Source organism: Camelus dromedarius, chromosome 5 (genome assembly GCF_036321535.1).
Source record: "Camelus dromedarius isolate mCamDro1 chromosome 5, mCamDro1.pat, whole genome shotgun sequence".
Lineage (NCBI taxonomy): Eukaryota > Metazoa > Chordata > Mammalia > Artiodactyla > Camelidae > Camelus > Camelus dromedarius.
This window is the reverse complement of record NC_087440.1, coordinates 9,394,908-9,411,725: the sequence shown is the minus strand read 5'-3', so window position 1 is coordinate 9,411,725 and position 16,818 is coordinate 9,394,908. Positions and strand designations below refer to the sequence as shown.

General features: G+C 46.8%; 1 protein-coding gene and 1 long non-coding RNA gene across 3 annotated transcripts in view; both read right to left on the bottom strand.

The window, feature by feature from the left end:
• Positions 1 to 3,772, bottom strand: part of LOC135321382 (uncharacterized) — a 124,983-nt gene extending 121,211 nt beyond the window's left edge. The window contains exon 1 of the long non-coding RNA XR_010381110.1: positions 3,594 to 3,772. This is a non-coding gene — a long non-coding RNA (uncharacterized LOC135321382). The remainder of the gene's footprint in view (positions 1 to 3,593) is intronic.
• Positions 3,773 to 7,422: 3,650 nt separating this feature from the next.
• ALDH1A2 (aldehyde dehydrogenase 1 family member A2) overlaps positions 7,423 to 16,818 on the bottom strand; it is a 267,478-nt gene continuing 258,082 nt past the window's right edge. For both annotated transcript variants that reach the window (XM_031452991.2, XM_010979564.3), the window contains 3 exons: positions 16,158 to 16,315; positions 15,773 to 15,847; positions 7,423 to 9,254 (listed from right to left, as the gene is read on the bottom strand). In XM_031452991.2, the coding sequence (XP_031308851.1) occupies positions 9,182 to 9,254; positions 15,773 to 15,847; positions 16,158 to 16,315 (306 nt within the window). In that variant the 3' untranslated portion in view covers positions 7,423 to 9,181. The remainder of the gene's footprint in view (positions 9,255 to 15,772; positions 15,848 to 16,157; positions 16,316 to 16,818) is intronic.

The following is a 16,818-nucleotide window of genomic DNA, read 5'->3' as shown; positions in this document are numbered from 1 at the left end:
GGCAATATTCTGTCTTATCAGCCACATACCCACCCAGAGTGTATATATTTATTAAATTTTTTTATGAGCAGGGTTTTTTGATTGTGGTAAAATATATATAACATAAAATGTATTATTTTAACCATTTTAAGCTGTATAGTTCTGTGGCAATAAATATATTCATAATTGTGCAACTAATGCCACCATCCATCTCTAGAACTTTTTCATCCTTTCCAGTTGAAACTCTGAACCTGTTAAACAATAACCACCATTTCCTTCTCCTTCACCGCCAGCAGCCACTATTCTACTTTCCATCTCCATGGGCTTGACTATTCTGGCACCTGATGTAAGTGGAAACACACATTTATCCTTTTGCAACTGGCTTATTTCACTTAGCATCGTGTCTTTAAGGTTCATCCATATTGTAGCAGGTGTCAGAACGCCGTTCCTTCTTAAGACTGAGTAACACTCCACTGTAAGCATATAGCACGTTTTGTTTATCCATTCATAGACCCTTCCGTCTTTATGTGAATAATGCTGCTGTGAACATGGGTGTACAAATATCCGTTCGAGTCCCTGTTACGATAGGTTCTGGGAGAGCGGCAAGACCAACTCTTCACCTCAGGGGTCTTCCCAGCCTCCTCCTGGAAGATGTCCCTCACCCTCACTGCTGTAGGTCTGCTCACACCCTGGCAGCCACCACAGCAGATGGAGCCCCACTCACCCACCCGTGAGCCACCCCCCGAGCTGTCCAACACCCCCAGGCTCTCCTTCCCGACCAGGGAGGGCCTGGCACAGCACAGCTCCGTGCCTCTGAGGAACATTTTCCTCACAAGTGTGGACCTTCCTGCCTCCTCCGCTGAGGACACAGATTCGTGACTCAAACTCACGTATAAGCTTATCTCCCAAAGTCTTAATGACATTCAAAATAGGAAAAAATTTAATTGAAGGGTATGGGAACCTCTCTCCTGGAGAAGGAATTTAAAGGTTACCAAAACATTTCTGAACAATGTGTTGAATAGACAAGACGAAAATTGTGGTTGAGTTTCCTGAAGAGAATTCCTGACAAGTTTATTTATTACAAAGCCCTTGATATCGCTGAGGGTAAGTGGAAAAGAAAAAAAAAAAGAAAGACAAGTGGTGAGTGGAAAAAAAAAAAAGCCAAGTGTTTCTAATATGGACGTGGCTTTGTGTATTAATTTGTTATCTTTGAGAAGGAAAAGAAAAAACAAAAAAAAGCCAAATCAAAATCCTGGGTCATCACGTCCCAAGCCAAGCCCTTGGGATTGAGTTTCCAGGGTGGTTTTATTTTCCCTCGGTTTTTTAAGGTTATCAGTCCTTATTCTGGGCAAGCTTTGTAACCAGTTTGCAAGAATAACAGTTTCTTGTGGGAAGGAAACAGAATAAACAGGCTGCACAAGAATGCGCCCTGGGCATTTTTCAGGTTTGTTTTCTGTGGTCCTTCAGGCTTAGCTGATTTGATGTAGGCCCCTGCTTGGGAGAGGGTTCCTGTTTCCAACATCTGGGCCAGAGCTCCTCTGATGGGGCCCAGAGCTTGCCGGGCATCATACTGTGTAGCTTCAGGGACAGGAGAAGCCTTTTCAGAATGATGCTGTTCCAGAGGTGTTACCGTCCCCTTTCTGAGGCTCTCAGCTGAGCTTCAATTTAAATATTCAAACCAGACAAGTGGTTCCCTCCTGCCCCCAGAGGAGAAAAAAGCTACCATGTTTCCTGAGTTAAAGAACAATGATAACACCAGCAATAATATAATATTCTATTATTTTCTATTATTATATGTTTAATAGAATAATAACCCCCTCATGGCTAATGTTTATTCAGCACGTGGAAAAACCCTCTTCTAAGTTAACGCTGGCCTCCCTCACCCACGTGCCCCTTCTTCCTACCTGTTCTTTTAAACAAATGGGAGCCAGGACAGCATCTTCTGTGTTAAGAAATGTCTAGATCTCAATGACTCAGCAAAACTGACTGGGCCCAGACATGTGATTTTTAATGGTCATTATCCTGCCAACGTCCCAGGATTGACCAAGTCTCCTGGTTCCAACCCCACCATCTAAGGCCACTCTAATGCAGGCGTCCACCTGCCTGGCTTTTGCGTAGGAACCCAAAGCCATGATGTGCTAGACGACGGCCAAAGCAACAGGAGATTTACAGCTTCTATGGGACTATAGCGCTAGTGAACACTGACATTTATTCATTTTTATTAGTTGCTACCATTTTTTTTTTTTGAGGTCTTACAACGGGAACTATTAAGCACTTTACACGCATTTTTCTTGTTCCAATCTTAAGACAACTGTGTGAGGTAGGTAATCTTATCACCCCATTTTCCAGGTGAGGAAACTGGGAGTTCAGAAGGCTAAATGATTCTCCAAGGGCACGTACCTAAGTGAGGAGTGGAACACTTTAGAATTCTGCTCCTTTGTCCACTGCAGAAGCTCTTTGTTACTAACAAGCGTCCCTTTCCAGAATTAGTGTGTCAATTCTGAATTTAAAAGACTAGACACGTGACAGATGGACAATTGTCTACACACACACACACACACACACACATGCAAACACGCTCCTTGTCCCTAGCCCTTGCCTGACAAGCTCCCATCGCCACCTCCCCTTGGCATTTCTTTTAGCACACACAATTAGGGGCTGGGAGTGGACATCGCTCTAGGCTCTGAGAGTGTTTGGGGCATTACACCGCCCTCTGGGCCACTAGAGAACATGAGCTAATTGTATTAACAAGTGGCATCTGGAATTTATTCAATTTTACATGAACCCTGTGTTGTTTATGAATGAACCCAACTTGGGAAATGGAGACTGGGATCCCAGCTGTTTAACAACCAGACTCTTCCCTTGGGTTTCCCAAGCTCTGGCAGACTCCAGAAACACTATGGGCTCATGTTCACCACTATCGGCGGCCCCGTGGAAGTCCTCAGAGTTCTTATTCTAGGTTACCAACCAAGAGGACCTGGGCAAAGGTCCTACATTTGCCTTCCATAAATTGGATGCATCTGCCTGGAACTGGAAAAAGCAAGGTCTTCCCAGGGTCCTGCAATCCCCATGTTTGTATCCAGAAGGGGTATGGGTTAGAGGGGTCTCTATTTCTTGCAGCTCAGGAGTTGGTGAACTTTTTATCCTGCTCAGAACGTAAAATATGAAGCCAGCTGCACATTTCTGAAAAACATACTGGGGAGACTGTCACTGGCAAAGCCCACTGGGGTCCCCGGGAAAAATAAGATGAAATCTAGATGACAAGATAAAGTCTACCATTAATCTCTTGCTATCTGAAATTGTCTGGGCTGTCTCCAAGAGGTTAGACAAATGGGGGTCACTCAGGGCTACGAACTCAGGGCTGGGGCCTGAGGAAAGTTAAACGCATCTAAAGGCAGCTGGGGAGAAGTCCTGCTCCTCCACCCGGGGATGTGACGATTCCCAAACTGAGCAGGAAGCAGTTACAAAAGACGGACCAGCGCCCCTCAGCGCCCCTCAGCGCCCCTCGAGACTGAGGAGCAGGACAAGACAAAGAAGAGATTTGTCCCCGGCAAAGCCCACTAACAATTCCCAAGAAATAAAAATAGAGTCTGAGTAATAAAATTAAGTCTAACCTCTTTTCTTTTCCTTTGCGCTTAGTCTAGTTTCACTTGCTCACAGGGTGCTGTGTGCAGAAGCCTTGTACCTGGAGTTTCAGACCAGAGTTCCCGGAGCTAAAGGCCTGTGAGGACACCTCAGCTTCGAGGTCCGACGTGTGTCGACGCTGCACGGGCACCGCGGTCTGGCACGTGAGCCACGCACACGCGCCTGCGCCTGCACGTGAGCCGCGCGCCTGCGCCTGCCCGCGAGAGCCCCGCCCCTCCCCGGACACGAGCGTGGTAAGGCGGCCCCGCCCACGGCCTGCGCGGGAGAGCTGGACTCTAGAGCAGCAACATTGTAAACTGACTATACCTCAACTGAAAAAAAAAAAAAAAAAGGATAAAGCTCTCCTTTGCTTCTAAACTAAAGTCAGTCTCATTTTATTGGCTCAAATGACACCGGGCAGGAAGATCCTCGTCGGGGACCAGCTTTGAAGGATAGGTAATAAAACGATGTTGTAAAAGGAATTAGTCAACTTGAGCCGACTTGATAAATAGCATGTATTTCATTTTATGAGAATTAGGACAGGGACCCGCTCTTGAGAAGCAAACCAAAAAAGCAGGGCCAAAAGACCTTGAAAACATTCGGAGGCATTCACGCTCCAGCAGGAACGGGGGCCGGGACATGCTGGTTTCAAGTTCCTCCTTGCTACATAAATGGCCAAAGGAAACATTATCCAAGAGTTTCACATCAAAGGCTAAATGGCAAACTGATCTTCCTTTAAATCTGGCCAATAACAGAGTGAGGATTAGACAACGTACATGTTTAGGAAGAGGGCTTCAAGTCGTTCCGGAGTGGACTTTGCCGTATTCTCATTCCCAGATGGTCTCCACTGGGGAGCAGTTGTTGTGTAAACCATTCAGGGTGGCACAGACAGTCCGGCCGGAGCCTGCGGGTCTTGTAATAACCCTGTAGGGGGTCTAAACAATGTGCTGAATACACAGAAGCAAAAGTTGGAGAACAGTCAGAGCTGCATTCACCGTCTTGCCCCCCACTGCCTTGAGGAATTCAGATGAGGTCTACCTCCAATTAAGGAGGCCTCCAGGAAACCCACAGGAAACTTGTCCTGGAGTGTCAGGGTCTATATGAGGGCCTGAGAGCTGGGTGAGAAATGATGGATTCTGAAGTCCCATGGACGGGTCAGCAAAGCAACTGAGAGGCATTTGGTTTGTACTTTTTGCAGTTGTTTAGAGCTGTGTGTGTGCAGTATGATGTCTCAAACTGAAGAGGTATCTCATCCACAATGTTGTTTAATCCTCACGCAACATTGTGAGGTCAGCAGGGCAGGAATGATCTTCTGGATCCTACGGAGGAGGCGGCTACATGATTTACCCAAAGATACACAACTTGCAAATGGTCAATGAGGGGCTCCAAGTGAGGACTTCTGATCATTTCTCTGACCCTCTGATGCCACGTGCTTTTCGCTCTGCCATGTTGCTAACTGGCTATTTCTGTGTGCAAAGTTGTCACTCTGGATTACCACCCACGGGGACCTGGGAAAGGTTCTACATTATCCTTCCATAAACTGCATGTATGTGCCTGGCAAGGAGTCACAGTGAGATAGTAAAGAAAGCTACCAACTTTTGTCTGTGCGTTACCATATTGTATCGGGAGCTTCACAAGGGCAGGAGCCATTCCTGGCTCGCTCTGTAGCCCAGCACTTGTGCCAGTATCTGGGATAGTAAATGTCTACAGAGGAAGGGAAAGGGAGAGCATGGGAGGGAGGGAGGGAAGGAGGTTAATTTTTTAGGAGCACTGGTCTGCGGTGTTGGCTCTTCTCTCATGAAATATCAGAGACTCTGAAGAAGAGTGATAGGACTTTGAAGAATGTATATTTTCTGGCCCCATTCTGGATGCAGTAGTTTCCCATCTTTGTTTTATTTATTTTTTTACTCCCACTTTTAATTCATGTGATTTTGTTGTTTTCATTGTTCCTGTTATACTTTAAGCATTCTTGTGACCAACTAAATATTTCCAGAACATTAGTAGACCAAAAAACAAACAAACAAACAAACAAAAAACCAAAAAAACCCTAGAAAAACGAATAGCTATATAAATACATGTCAGTGGCAGTGAGCATTTCTGATCTGTTTGCACCCCTCCTCCTGCCAAGAATGCAGCCCAGGCAACACTAACAAATCCTGCAGGGAGATCTTCCCCAGCAGTCTTGCTACCTTTCCTCTTCACACCTTCCCGCATTCTACTCACTCTTTAACCCTTTTCCAGGGCCAGTTTCCTCCTCCCTGACCTCAGCCAACTAATCTAGCTCTAGTTTCTCCTAACTGAACGTGGCATGTACTACTTGTGAGCTCTGTGCGCTCTGAGATGGGCAGGAGCATGGGGCAGGCGTGGAGCCGTCTGGCTGACCCCCCGGCCCTCTGCAGTCTGACCAGTTTCCAGCGTGTGGTACCTGCTCTTGCTGGTCCGTCTCTTCACTATCACATAAGCATGCCCTGCCCTCACCTCTGTGCCTCTGTGCCGCTCATTCCTTTGAGCAGGAATGCCTTCTTCTTGCTCCCTTGCCTACTGAATTAAATTCCTTTCTCAAGCCCTGTTCAAAATCTCTTTGTCCTCTTTTCTTGGGTGCCCTCCTGTTTTAACTATACAGCCCAGTAGATTCCCTGTTTCTCTCTGTTCTTTAGTCCTTATATTACATTTTTGTCTTTTATTATCTAACATGTCATGAAAACAAATATTGTCAATGTGAATGCACTAAGGGTGCTTTGGAGGAAAAGTTACAATGGAAAGCTCAGGCGTTAACAGTTTAGATACCGTGATTACATAGTGCGGATGACAAGTGACCAAGGGTTGTCTCTGTGCTGCTTTCATTAATGACATCTGTAATGCCGTCTTCATTTTCCTTTATGTCAGGATCACAACGGGGAGAGATCTGAGGGACTTCCTGCTCTGAAGAACTATCAAATTGTGTCTCTTATTCTGGATTCTGCTTTCTATAAGCTCTACCTGGCACCTGACACAACACGCTTCTGTGATCACTGTGTCCATCTTGTTCTCTTTCCTTCCTGAGGACCCATGAGGTAGATGTGCAGAGAGCTTACAGCTCACCCCAGTGCCCAGGGAACAACATTCACCCATGCTCAATTTGTTCCTCCAAGGGACAAGACACTGGCAGTCAGAGCAGTGAATCCCAGTCCAGAGCAACATGTCTCTCCCCAAGTCTCACTTCCTTTGTGTCTAAGTCATCAGTTTTTGTTATTGCTTCACTTGACCAGGACTTGGGTGGGGAAGCAGAGGTGGAAGGGGGAGATGTGCAGGTCTAAGGAGTGGAAACCGCTCCCCAAAAGCACAACCCTGAGAACCCAGAGAAAGCAAACAAGCTCTGGCTGGTCGTACAGGCGCCACTTACAGCTTCCTTTCCACAGCTGCAAAAATATTGCATCAGGTTGTCAGTTTTTGACTTTGTTTCACTTTGGTAAATAAAAATAAAGCTCCTGCTAAATGCCATCAGCAAATGTGAGCTCTCATCACATGGGCCATGCTTGTGAGAACAAGGCTCCTCTACATTTTGGCTCTCACAGAGGCTACTGTGAATGAAAACTGTCACTTCATATGTTTCACACACAGTTATACTTGTTTGCCACACAGAACTGTATGCATACACGGGTTTTAAATAGTGTCAGAAAATAAGGGTCTTGTTTATCTCATTGTAAGAACACCCTCTAGACTCTGCTCAGTAACCAGAGACAACAACACACCTGAAAAACCCAGCAGCCAAGAGAAGGACCCAGATGGACTCAGCAGGACACAAAGACACTGATAAACACAGCCCAGTGATCCCAAGAGTACACAATATAAATGCTTTATTGCTAGCACAGGTTTCTTTTTAAGTAAATTAAAAGAAATAAATCTTCATTTTCACATTCTATATTGCAGTTTGAAGGTAACTAGCTGGTTAATGGGTATGTTCACTTGGACACAGGCTACAGGAGGAGAGCATGACATTCACATGAAAGAACTCAGAAACGTGGCATCTCTCAAGGCGTCCGGCCACTGTCGTTTGTCAGTTACAGCAAGTAGAGGTTTCTTTAGAACATCATGAACAGACGAGGGTTATAAATAGAAAACTGTTATGGTTAGAAAGCAGAAAACCATTAAATACAGAAGGCTACATATGTGCTGCCCATATTTCATATACTCTAGGTTATGTTTGGTACTTTTAAATAAATGATCTTCGTCTAGGTTAGAGAATGGACTGGATTTGGCAGCTGGAAAGAAGGGAAAAGGAAAGGAAGCTGGCACTGCCACATCGAATGGTGCCTTCACTGGAGAGCAGAAGAGGTGAGTGTGGCTGAGAGGAGAGGGGGCAGGAATGCTGTGTGGACGAGCCACGGGCATGACACGGGGAGCTCTGAGGGAGCGTGGCAATTGTGGCACACTGGAACTCTGCAAATGGAGAAAGAAACCTCCGGGCCTGGCCAGGTTTTTCAAGGTTACTGCCAACAGATTAAGGGCATGATAGACCAAAGTAACACACATAGCGCTGGGACTGGCAAGTGTTCTGTGCTGGGGACTGGGGAGCAGAAGAAGCTATCCATTCCAAGTGCAGAGATAATTCACATAAAAGGAATTGTTAGCCAGTACTGGAGACGGAATTATTTCTGCAAGGCACCCAGCATTACCTTTTTCCAAATTCTCGAGCCTACTCAGATCATTTTTTTTTTGGTTGATTTTAAGATAAGCTTTGGGAAAGATCTTATCAACCCATGAAAAACAACCCACCCCCTGCCTTATTCCAGGATAACCAAGAAAGAATTAAATGTCCCCCCTCCGCCCACCACACAGGTACACACACAAGCACACTCTCCAAACCATGCCGTGAGCTCTGAGGCTGAGAACACCACGTTACGCTCCCTGGAGCTCCCTCCTCCTGATCTTTCACTCTGCTATTAGTGGATGTAAGAAAACCAGACCGGGCTGGGAGTAGCCCCAGTTCTTACTCTTCAGTACATGTGCAGTGTACCAGCTCCTTGCATTTTCAGTCTGGTCTGGCTCTAACTAAAACCACTTCATGTTTTGCTTTGAAGAAATGGATAACATGAAACGGTAATTTGGCTGCAAAACCTTGGAAAATTGTTCCCGGCCCAAACATCTGCCCCAAATGAGCTCAGCTGAGATCTCTATGGAGGGGCGGGAGGGGTGGGTGAGCAGGGAGGGTCTGGGAGGGGAAATGAAGGCAGTGGAAAGGCTACCTTTCCTCAGGAGTAAAGTCCTTTGTGACAAAAGGCATCAAACAACACAGCTCCCTCACTCAGCCCCTCCCTCACCCAGAAGGAAATACTGGACGTGCCTGATACCACTCCTGGTGCCTTCATCCCACTTCCCCCGTATTTGGTAGCATCAAGGTGACCCCTCACGAGTGCCAAGAAACCACGCCCAGCTGGCTTGCTTTCGTTATGCATGACCGGCCTGGCCTACCTGTTGTCATTAAATCTTTAAATAAGGACTGAGTATCAACTTTGGATTCCTGAGAGCTAGGCCCCACAGGGAAAGCAGGGGGAGAGTGAGTCGTGCAGGCTGGCCGTCACCTTCCTTCTTGGCCATCTTAAGAGTTCTTCTGGGGGATCTTTACCGTCACAGTCTTCACTTCCGAGTACTCTCGCAAACCAAATTCTCCCCTGAAAAACAGGAACAGGCAGGATCAGGTACCAAGAGGCCCAGGCAGCCCAGCATGGGCTTCCCTCTTCAAAACCCCACGTTCTGCCACTGGGCGCCTGGGATGTGCCTGTGCTCTGAGCGCTCTCCCGGAGATCCAGTCTGCTTCAACTGAAAGGGAGCCGTGAGCCTCCCAGGCTAGGGTCCTCTTGGCTTGGTATTCTCAGCTCCTCCCTGATGGTCCTTAGGTTTAACAAGTGGAAACGAATACCCAGAGACCTACCAGGGAAGAGCACGAGTCGTCTGCGATGCCTCACAGACACAATCCTCCATAAACACTGTCTACAGCCCACAGCCAGGGCAGAGCCAGGGAGTCAAAACAACTGAAAAGAACTGGGAGGCGTGAGCAAGCTGTCCCCAGGACTTGCCTTTGGCCACTTCCCCTCCTGGCTTACGGCGCCCTCTGGGATTGTGGTCATGGACCAAGGGCTGTTAAAGCATTTACTGTGCTATTACTATGGGGCAGCACTGTGTTGGGTTGGGTGAAGGAGACTAAATAATTGGTCCCAGCCTCTGAGGGGCCTGCAGGTGGTTGAGCCTGAGAGGGTGAGGCTGGGAGCCAGGTCACATGTCTAGGTGGCCCCAGGAGATGCAGCCCCTCCAACTGCTGCTTTAAGGATTCTGGGGTGTGGCTACACCCTTGCTGCTACAATACCCCTTTTCTATCCCCCTCTTCTCTAGTTCCTCATCTTTACCTTTTTCTAATTGCCTTTCCCCCCTCTATTTCATTGTAATATCTTTTTCTCCTATTTTTTTGGTAAAATACTTGAACTTATTTCTTCTTTTTTTTTTAAAGTCATTCCTCTGTGAAGCGTTTCCTTGAGTTCTCAGCAGAAGGAGCCCCTCCTCCTCCTCTGTATCCAGAGCACCTGTACCCACCTCTACCTCTGACAGCACTGTTACCTTGGGAGGAGAGGGGCTGCTCGAGCAGCTGTCTCCCCCACTGAACTATATCTTACTGATCTTCCTTTCTTTCCTCCCCCAAACCTAGTGTGCGGCCTGCGGCATCAGGCGCAAGGAAGACGCTGGGTAACTGTGGGGGGAAGGATGGGGAGCGGGCTTCTTCCTATCCCCACCACCCCCGTCCACCCTGCTGACAGGCCGTCTCTGCCAGGGAAAACAGAAAACAAAAAACATTTGGAGATATATTTGAGATAAGAAAGGCTGTATTTTAAAAGTCTTATATAAAAGGTACGAAGTGACTGTAAGTGGGCTTTACAGTGAAGACCTGCTGTAGAAGATTCATCCTGCTCCATGGCCCACCATAAGGCTCCCTTCACTTTGCCAGCCGCTCCTCTGAGCACCAGGGGTGCCTGAGTTGACATTCCCCACCAAGGACATCAGGGGCTGGGGCAAGCGCGCTGCTCTGTCATCTGTACTGGCCACTCTGCTCACAGGAATGAGAAGAATAAACGGGACTGCCCCACTCAGTATATGGTTCCCTTGATGGCTCCATCCAGGCTGTCTCTTTATTACCAGCTCAGCTCTGGCTCTCACTGGACTTTTTCCTGCCCTTGGGCAATTGTGCATGTGTCTCTTCATCATGGACATCATCTGCCTCCTGTTTGAAGCATGGTTACTCCCTTCTTGTTCCCTTGCTTGTGCACGCACTTGGGACAAACCCTGAACTACCTTCCTCCCACTCAGACCTCAAACTAGGTTATGACGAATGTAATGAAGTCTACAGAGCCAGAAACCTTGTTTTCGAGTGTTACTGGCAGATCCCAAATCTCTGGGTGCTCAAAGCAACAGAAAATTCTGCTGGACTGGAGGTGCTCCTCTCTCAGGTCCCAGGCAGCCATCAGCTGCGTGGCCCACACAGCCCACTGTCAGACAGAGGAATGGACTCAAATCTGCCATAAAAGCCCATGGCCCGGGCCTCAAGGAAAGCCAGTGAGAGGCCCTAGGGCAGCACACAGAGCAGAATACTGGGGCTGGAGGCCAGCAGATGGGAGTGCTAACTCAATGTTGCATTAAATGGCTGTGTGACTCCAGCCGAGTCACCCTCATCTTCTTGGTGCCCAGGTGTCTCTCCGACATCAGTTCCTGAACCTCATTATACATATCACCCATGAAGCTTGCTTAAATTGTAGGTTCCTCACCACCCCACCAAAGATTCTGTTCCAGTTGGTCTAGGGAGGAGCCCAAGAGCCTGAGACGGGTGGTTCCTGGGCCCCTCCTCAGCAGCACTGCTGTAAGGTCTCTGAAAGCCCTGACGTTCAGATTCTTCAGCTATTTCTCCATCTCATTCCAGGGCTTTCTCTCAAATCCACTTAAATTTTTCCTAATCCAGTTAAATTCAGTGGCACATACAGGTCCATAGTTAAGAAGCCCACTACTGCACAAAAAGCATGTATGGTCACCTGCCAGGCTGGACCGTGTCAGGGCACAGTGCACTTAGAAGCCTGTATTCCTGCTGCTGGGCCAGACTGGTTACACTCCCAGAGGTGAACCAAGCTTGGCATACGCGGAGGTAAGACAAGACATTAGATTTTGGTCTCCCTCAGCCAGACGTTTTAGGAAGTCACTCAGACTCACCCATAAAATAAACAGAGTTTTCTGCTTAAGGTGTATATTTCCTGCCCTTTTCTTTGGCTTACAATAGCACTCTGCAAAGCATGGTCCCCAGACCACCTGCATCAGAATCATTCCAGATGCTTGTTAAAAATGCAAATCTTGGGCCCTAGGCCAGATCTACTAAATTACAATTTCTGAGCGTGGTCCCTGGAAAGTCAAGCTTAGCAAGGGCCCCTCCAGATTGCAAGTGACTTTCTGTGTACATGCATGCTGTGTGCGCACATGCGCGCACACACGCACACGCACTGTGTGCACACGTGCAGACTCACAGCATCTGAACAGTGCTTCTCGTCTTCAAAGCCAGTGTCCTTAGTTTTTTAAATGCTGGTTCATAGCTTTCGTTCTATCACCCAGATTTGTGGCACATATTTTACAGCCTGGGCTCTATGACCGCTCGTCTCAGGGGAGCTTAAATGAGAAGATAAAGGATGGGAGGACTGAGACAGATGGAACTAGCAGGACACGAACTGAGAGAAACGCAGTCCAAGTCTCGGGCCCTGGGAATGAGAGGCCAGCCTATCCGGCAACCTGCAGAGGGCAGCCCTCTCCACAGCTCTCTGTGGGGGAGCACACAGGGGCTCCAACAGCCCTCCTTGGAGCTTTTTTCCAGAAAGTGCTATTTCCCTTCTCTGTTCCTCTCGCAGGTGGGCATGAGGATGTCAGGGACCAAAGTGGCATGGAGCCTGCAGGCCGTGAGGTCAACAACCCTGTCCAGGTGGAAGGCTGGGTGGAGTTTCCAGGACAGAAGGAAGAGGAGGGGACCAGCACAAGGCAGGTTCTTTGATTTGAAGCATTTCCTATCACTCAAGGTCATTTAAGGGAGCGAAAACATGTTTGGGGGGCAAACAGGGACAAAAAAACCACATAATTTAACGAAATGAAGTGAGTCTCATCAAAGAGCATTGTTCCTTAGTTATTTTGCAACTGCACCAGGAAGGCCACATCACTAGCGTGCCTATGAGACAAGTCTCCAGGCTCCTGGGCCACTGTTCTGTGTGGTTCTGACAAAGCCAACTGTTTCCTGGACCTTCCTTCTAGACAAGGGCGATGCTTCTGAAAGAGAGAGATTGGACCTGGACAATGTCACAAGACTGAATCCTGGGAGGAGGCTTGTCCATGATGAGGGTCCACGCCAGCCTGGGATTAGAAACCATCAACCAGCGATTGTTTATTACAAGTATATTTTATGCCCATGGTGCACCCTGTTGATGACCTGTGACAGTCAATACGAGCAGCATTCCCAGAGCCAGTCTTGGCCCCACATTTCAGAGACTGAGAGAGCACAAACACAGGGGCAGGAAATGAAGTAAGTTGACTGCATCTTGAAAAGTGGAAGCAGAAAGTTAAGGCCATATGCAAGTTAAGAAGAGATAATAGAGTACATGAAGACTTTATAAAAGCTGAAAGAATACTAGTAACTTAGCAAACAGGATCCAGACTGGGTCTGGGCTCTGGCTGTAAAGCAAGTGGGAGGTACTGAAGGCCAGAAGCAAAGGCTTAAGCAAGAGCAGTTTGTCCCTGGCATCAACAGAAACAGAAAGTAAGTTGGTGATACTGGAATTTAGGAAAAATTCTGCCACATTTCCAAAGTAATACATTTATTAAGAAAAAGAAGGATCACCTACATAACAGTCATCTACTTGATCAGTGATGATGAGAGTAGCTCACATTTTCTGAAGGCTTGCCAGACACCTTGGTGGGTGTTTGGCATATCTGATTCTAACATTTATTCCTCACAGCAATCCTGTGGGGTAAGTACCATAATTACTCCCATTTTGTAGATGAGGAAATTGAGGCTTAGTGACATTAGTAATTCCTCCAAGGCTGCATAGGTATTAAACAGTAGAGCCAGGGTATGTATCTGAGCAGTGTGAGTCTAGAAACTCTACTCTTAGCCCCAAAGCTATACCTACTTCATGATTTAATGGGTCGGGGCTAGAAATTTCCAGCTACAGTATCTGAAGTATGTAAATCCTCTGTGCCAGTCTTTCGGGTTCACTGCACTTTCCCCCAAACACCGCACTTATTTCTCCCAATGCCTGTGCTCACTCTTCCCCCACTGCTACCCTGCTTTGGCCACCAACTCTGAGAAAATATTCCTCTTTCTTCATCTACTCAAATATTCTTCTCTTTTCAAGGCCAATTCAAATCCCTATAAAAGATCACATCTAAAGGTTTCCTGGACTTCAGCTTACCACAGTCTCTATTACCCTGCATTCCTCTGCCACTTCACAGGTTTTTCTGGAATTCTTTTGATTCTCTCAATGTTGTGTATTTCATTTATCCAACAAGCACTTTAATGAGCTGTATCCTCCCCCAAAGACCAAGCATCGTGCTTTGTACAAAGTATATACTCAGTACTTGTCAGTTTAATTGTGTTCAAGAAAGGATGCATTCAGTAACGGCAAAGGGAATGGGCATGGAAAGTGTTTCCTCTTACGAGTCACAGGATTTAGAAAACGTGGACCAACTCCTTTGAAAGTAAGGGAAGGTGGAAGTTTTTTGGGTAAGGGGAGGTGTTAGCTCAGGAAGGTGTGGACTACAATTCATTCTTCGAAAGCCACTCAAAGAATCCATCTATATATGAAGCTGCAGATACAATCCTTCTAGTTTGCCTCTGCCACACTCCTATTTTCCAGGTCCTTAGCATCACAAGAGGACAGCCCAGCTCTGATCATGACCCAGAGGAGTCCTTACACCTGGTTTCCATGCTTCCTTGGCCAGATATCATGGGAACTAAGTGGATTTGAAGCCACTGCAATTTAGGTTCAAAGCTTAGATCTGCCAGTTACTAGCTGTGGGACTTGGGCAAGCTACTTAACCACTCTAACCCTTAGTTCCTCGTCTGAACCGTCTATGATACAAAGATAAGGGTACTTAGCCCATAGAATCACTATGAAAAACAAGTGAGCTCATGTTAGGTAAAAAGCCAGCATAAAGTTAGCACAGGGCAGGCATTTGATTAATACCTATTGCTGTTATTGCAAAATCCTTCTAATGGGTCTTCATCCCATAATCGCTGCCAAAATATCCCTATACGCCAGGAACGTCGGTCTTAAAAACTCTGGTATCTCCTCAGCAACCACTCCGCCCTTTAAGGCCCTTGCGATTGGGTTTGAAGCAATGTTTCCACTTGCATCTTCAGCAAGTCCTCTCCATGCGTCCTACGCCCTAGTCCTGCAGCCCTGGACTCTGAGGTCTCATGCGCAGGCAGTGGGCAGGTGACACAGTGAGTGAACTGGGTATGTGTAAAACCAGCAAGCACCAGTATTCAGTTCCCAGAAGCGGCAGGAGTCATGGGGAACAGGATGAACTGAAGAGACAATTTTGCTATAGGGAATGAAAATAAACGAGAAATCTAGATTGCATGTAAAGCCCCCTCATTTCTGAATGTCAGGTAGAGATTTTAAATATTATGAGGCAAAAACCCCACAAAACATTTCTCTGGGCCAGATTTGTCCCTGCGCTGGCAGTTGGTGCCCTTTGTTTTAAACACAGAGAACTGTTTTGTGCCCAGATTATCCTGTATTTGCTGTACCTTCCTGCCTCTGCTCTTGCTACTCCCTCTGCCTGGAACGCCTGTTCCTAAGAAACTTAAATGTTATTTCCTTTGTGAAGTCTTCTGTGACCCCATTAGGCAAAATTAATTGATTTTTCCTCTGTACTTACAAGATATTTGACATACTTTTGTAATAGCACTTACTACATGGAATTATTGATACATTAATTTTTCTCCATTCCCACTTAAGGTAAGGGTATTGTGCTTTTATTCATCTTTGTAATGTGTGCTTTGCTTATAGACAAAATGTTGTTTGCTGAATGGATGAGAGTAAGAGAACTCAGTGCTGTTCTGCTATTCGCAGTCCCTACTTCTCTGCAGGCACCCACAACTTTGAACACTTACATTTCTCTCCCATTTCCAGACATCTTGAATCCCCCAAAGGGGCTCTGGGCATTTAAGGCATTGTAACAATTAATCCTGAAGGAAGAAAATATGGTACTGTTAGTGTGAATTCTATTTGCACAAAAATAATCCCATTGGTAAGATATTTCTTTTTAAAGTTTTATTTTTTAATTCCTTTTTCCCACATGAAAATTTTATAATTTGAGGTTTACTTTGATTCCCTGATCTAGCCAGTAGGAAGTGCCCCGTCTCAGGGTGAAGTCCTCCGTCCCCATTCTTCCAGAGCATGTGTGTTTATTTCATGCCGGCTCTGGAGAATTACAAGGCCCTTCCACCCTCACGGAACGCGTTATGGCCAGAATAACAAGGCCGACTCTGGTCTTACCAAACCGTCCCGGCTTGCATCGCAGAGGACACTGTGAGGGCCTTGTTGATGTCGTTAGTAAAGACAGCTGCTACAAGTCCAAAGTCTGAGTTATTGGCTCTTTCGATAACTTCATCCATAGTCTTAAACCTCAGAATCTCCTGAACGGGGCCAAAGATCTGCAGCAAAATAGGGTGACCCCACATGGTTGCTTTGCCAACCTTTCACCTGTTTTTCCACATTTCAAGGCAAGTTTATTCTGCCTTCATTATTTAAATGATGTTTAAACTTTTTAGCAGCACATAACTGTAAAATAGCCCAAACTTCCCCGGAATAAGATTACATAAGAGTCTGCCCTTAGAGTTTAACGCATCCACTCCCCCACACTGACTGGAATTGCTGGATTCCACTGTGTGCTCTAAAACTGCATTCTCCCTGAGCCCCCAGGCACTGCTCCAGAGCTGAGAACTACTGCTCTGGATTGTTGGCTGATCTGCAACTGGTCCTCTCCTGCATCGGCGTAAGGATGCTTGGGTGCTTCCTCCTTCTCGGTGAACAGCCTAGTGACCCACGTCTGGTGGGGCTGAACTGCTGCCGGTGTATTACTGAGACCAGTGATGGGCTATGATGCTTCTGCTGGCTGACAATAACTGCACGTAAAGCACATCACCTGGCCTCCATC